Source organism: Sinocyclocheilus rhinocerous, unplaced genomic scaffold (genome assembly GCF_001515625.1).
Source record: "Sinocyclocheilus rhinocerous isolate Xijiao unplaced genomic scaffold, SAMN03320098_v1.1 scaffold4933, whole genome shotgun sequence".
NCBI lineage: Eukaryota > Metazoa > Chordata > Actinopteri > Cypriniformes > Cyprinidae > Sinocyclocheilus > Sinocyclocheilus rhinocerous.
The window spans coordinates 25,554-29,340 of NW_015623765.1; the positions used below are offsets into that span (position 1 = coordinate 25,554).

At 40.3% G+C, this 3,787-nt stretch overlaps 1 protein-coding gene across 1 annotated transcript in view; it reads left to right on the forward strand.

The window, feature by feature from the left end:
* The first annotated feature begins 406 nt into the window (after window positions 1-406).
* LOC107735591 (RAB6A-GEF complex partner protein 1-like) overlaps window positions 407-3,787 on the forward strand; it is a 46,311-nt gene continuing 42,930 nt past the window's right edge. The window contains exon 1 of the mRNA XM_016547254.1: window positions 407-921. Coding sequence (XP_016402740.1) covers window positions 781-921 — 141 coding nt within the window. The 5' untranslated portion in view covers window positions 407-780. The remainder of the gene's footprint in view (window positions 922-3,787) is intronic.

Genomic DNA, 3,787 nt, shown 5'->3' on the forward strand with positions numbered 1-3,787 from the left:
ATAAATGTAATTTAAATTTTTTGCTAAATTTCATATTCATATGTGTAAGTACAGTAAAACCAATTCTTTGTTTTTGATTCTAGAAAAAGAAATTCAAATTTATGTTAAGACCATTTTTATTTACATAATAAGAAAGCAATTAAGACTGTCTCCATTTGTAAATCCTTTAATATATTTACATAATGTTTAGCCCACCACCTGACTGTATGTGTATTTTGTATATTATTTTTGTGTGTGTGTTTTATGTTTTATATATATATATATATATACATTTTTATTTTAAATGAGTTTTCCGTTAACCGCAATGTATTGTGGGCCGCGTCGCGCCCCCTTCCGGCAGTAACGGTCATAACCGCGCGTGTAAATGCCGTTCCCGCTCTAAAGCGTTTAAAAGCAGCGAGCAGACCGGAGATAAATAAGAGACTAAAGATGGCGACGGTGGAGGATTCATGGGACAAATTCGGATCCAAAACTTCCCTTCGGAACACAGAGTCCAGCGGTCCAGTCGCGCAGTGAGAGCCGCGAAACCTCGCGACACCCGGTTCCGCTTCCGTGGCTCCGTTACACGGCTTTACTTCTACACTTTCTCGCTTGCAGTAGCAAATAAAGCGGATTTTGGATTCAGATCCTCCGAACTGACACCGGATCCCGCTGATATGATCCCGGACTGAACGCGAACGAGTTCGTGTCGAACTGTGGTCTGGTTCTGGTGAATGGAGGCCGCTGGAGAGAGTCTGTCTGCCCCGGTGTCGCAGTGATTTGGGTCGGAACCGGATCGTGATGTATTTTCTGAGCGGCTGGCCGCGGAGGCTCCTCTGCCCGCTCCGGAGCAGCGAGCGGCCCTTCCTGATCGAGCCCAGCGCGCAACGGTTCTACCTGGCGGTGCTGTCCGAGACCCAGATCAGCATCTGGTCCAGCAGGGTAAGAAACACCTCAAACTCACCCGTAAACAGTGCTTCGAGTCATTAGATGTTTAAATGCTGGGTAAACCGAAGGTCGTGGGTTTTGGAGTGAGTCAAACTCACTCCAGATCAGGCCATTGTGTCTTTAAAGGTGAGCTGATGTGGCTTAGTGGTTAAAGAGAAGGAAGGTTTGAGGTACAGGGATGATGCATGATGTGGTTTAGTGGTAAAGGAGCTGGATTTGTGACCGAAAGATTCTTATTTAAGAATGGATGATTCAAAAGAATCGGGTTTCAATCGACTTTAAGCCAGCTGGTTAAGGGTTTAAATGCTGTAAATTGGGCATTTCAGCAATCCGGTTAATCCTACAGGGTTTAGTGGGGTTATCTAGAGATTTAGTGGTAAAAAAAACTAGAACTGTAAACTTTCAGCACCTGTTTAATCTAGTTAAACATTGTATAAACTGCTGCAAGACTAGGACTTTCAGTGTCTTAATTTTTAAAGGGGTCATATGATGTTGTTAAAAAGAACATTATTTTGTGTATTTGGTGTAATGAAGCATCATATGACCCCTTTAAATGCAGGATACTGTGGTTCAGTGGTAAATGATCAGGGTTGGTGAGCCAAAGATTCAAACTTGAGAATGGATGATTCAAAAGAATTGGGATTAAGCCGACTTTAAACCAGCTGGTTAAGGGTTTAAATGCTTATAAACTGGTTTAAATGGTTAAAAACTAAGAACTGTGAACTTTTAGCACCTGGTTAATCTAGTTAAACACTTGTTGCAAGGACTATGTGTTTGCATTTCTAAATGCAGGATGCTTTGTTTAGTAGCGTTATAGTGGTTCAAGACTAAGATATGACCACTTTCAGCATCTGGTTAATCTAGTTAAACAATTGCTTAGTTTTAAGTGTGTGGTTTAGTGGTTAAAATGATAACCCAGTGGATGTAGGTTTGAATCCCATCTGTTTTAGATGGCTGTAAATATACAAAATAGCTCACATGTAAATTAAATTGAATTGTTTTGACAAATATACTGATTCAAAGCCATTTGAATTGCATTTTGAGTATTTAAACAAAATCAGAACTTTTGATTGATTGTTTTTTCTGCATGTATGTGCTGTTTGTTATTGACAGCTGTCACGTCTGATGTCAGCAGGTTTGGATGTTGTTGCTTAGTTGGTCAAAGTACAGAAATTCCCCCAGTTTTCCAGAGTTCACAGCATCTCGTTTGAGTTTTCAGTTTCAGTTTAATTCGTTGTGTTGACTTGAACATTTGAAGGTTTGTGTCTTGAGGCGTCATGAAGAATCTCACCTGGCTGTGTGAGGTGATGTTTGATGTTAGAGACTCTCACCTGTGTGTCAAACGCTCGCTCTGTCTCCAGCGGTGCCGGTGTGGAAACACTGTCTTGATGGTTTATATGAGCGTTCGAAGGCACCAGGAGATTCAGGAGACGAGAACATCAGTTTGTTGCAAAAAGCAAATTGGGACTACAAATGCTTGCATGAATGTGCCTACTTTAGCTTAGTTTTCACATGTAGAGTGAGATCTCATTGTTATGCGGGAGTGTGAACTCTGGTCTCTGATGCCACAGACAGACAGAATGTGTCGGTGTTAGTGATAATTTTTTAACCCTGAGAAAAGATAGTTTGAGCTCTGACCAGATCTGCCTTTCACTGACCGTTCAGTTTGATTTAGAAAATATTGTTTGAATGACTGTTTAAAGGGGTCCTATTATGCTTTTTCACTTTTTGAATTTTAGTCAGTGTATCCCGCCCATGGAAACTGGAATGGTTGGGGGGTGGGGAGGGCCGAGGTCGTGGTTCGAACGCTTGGTTGAGTGCATCAGACAAGACGACGACGAAGAAGTAGTGCTGCTGTAGCGTCAAGTTTTCACAAGTTATTACACATGCACATGCTGAATAATTATGTATGTAAATATGTATGTTACAATTATGAAAACGTTGCTGACAGTGCAATACTGGACATTGTAATAATCTGCAGAATTTACAATTCAATTATGAGACTACAGTGTTTCCCATACGTTGATTTATTTGTGGCGCCTGCCAGAATATCAAAACTGACCGCCACAAATAGATTTTCCAAAAGGCTTTGACTTCGTTGAATAAACATGAGCACTGCAGTTTCAAAATTGAAACCCGGTGCAGGTGTTTTTATGTCACTGTATTTCTGAAGGAAACCGACTGTCTTCAGAAAATTTTGAATGTCATTTTAATTTAATCTTGCCTGTAATGTCTGATAAAGCAGTGTTTGTGAGCGGAGCGCTGCTTTGTGTACAGCGTTACCGGGGGAAACCTGAACTCTACCACTTCAACAGTGCCTCCTGCTGGCAGAGAATGAGTTTGCATATATATGGCGCCACAAATAGAGAGTGCAAGTCTGTGGGAAACACTGGACTATGGTATAAATAAATTCAACTTTATAACAGTTTCACTGCAATTCATGTTATAATGTTAGAATTAAAGAACAATAAACATGATACATATTACCGTTGCACTTATCTGTAGTTATTTTTAAGTGGTTGTTGACATCGTATATAAAATGTGATTTAGCAAAAACAAAATGTTACCACTTTAATATGTCTTGCAATATCCGTGCGTGCAAAGGTTTGGAGAAGACAAAAGCTGAAACAAATCCAGCATTAAGACTTTTGTAACTCCAATACGAGTCCATAATAACGCTTCCTCCAGTTAAAAAGCTCATCTCCTGTTCCAGCCACATATTTGTTTAGAGCCGTTTTGGACTGTTTTGGCTTGTAAACGCTGCTTGATCTGTGCAGATTTCTCTCCTGATTCAGTCCAGACCACTTTTTCACTGGAAGAAGCGGTATTATGGATTATGGACTCGTATTTTAGTTAAAAA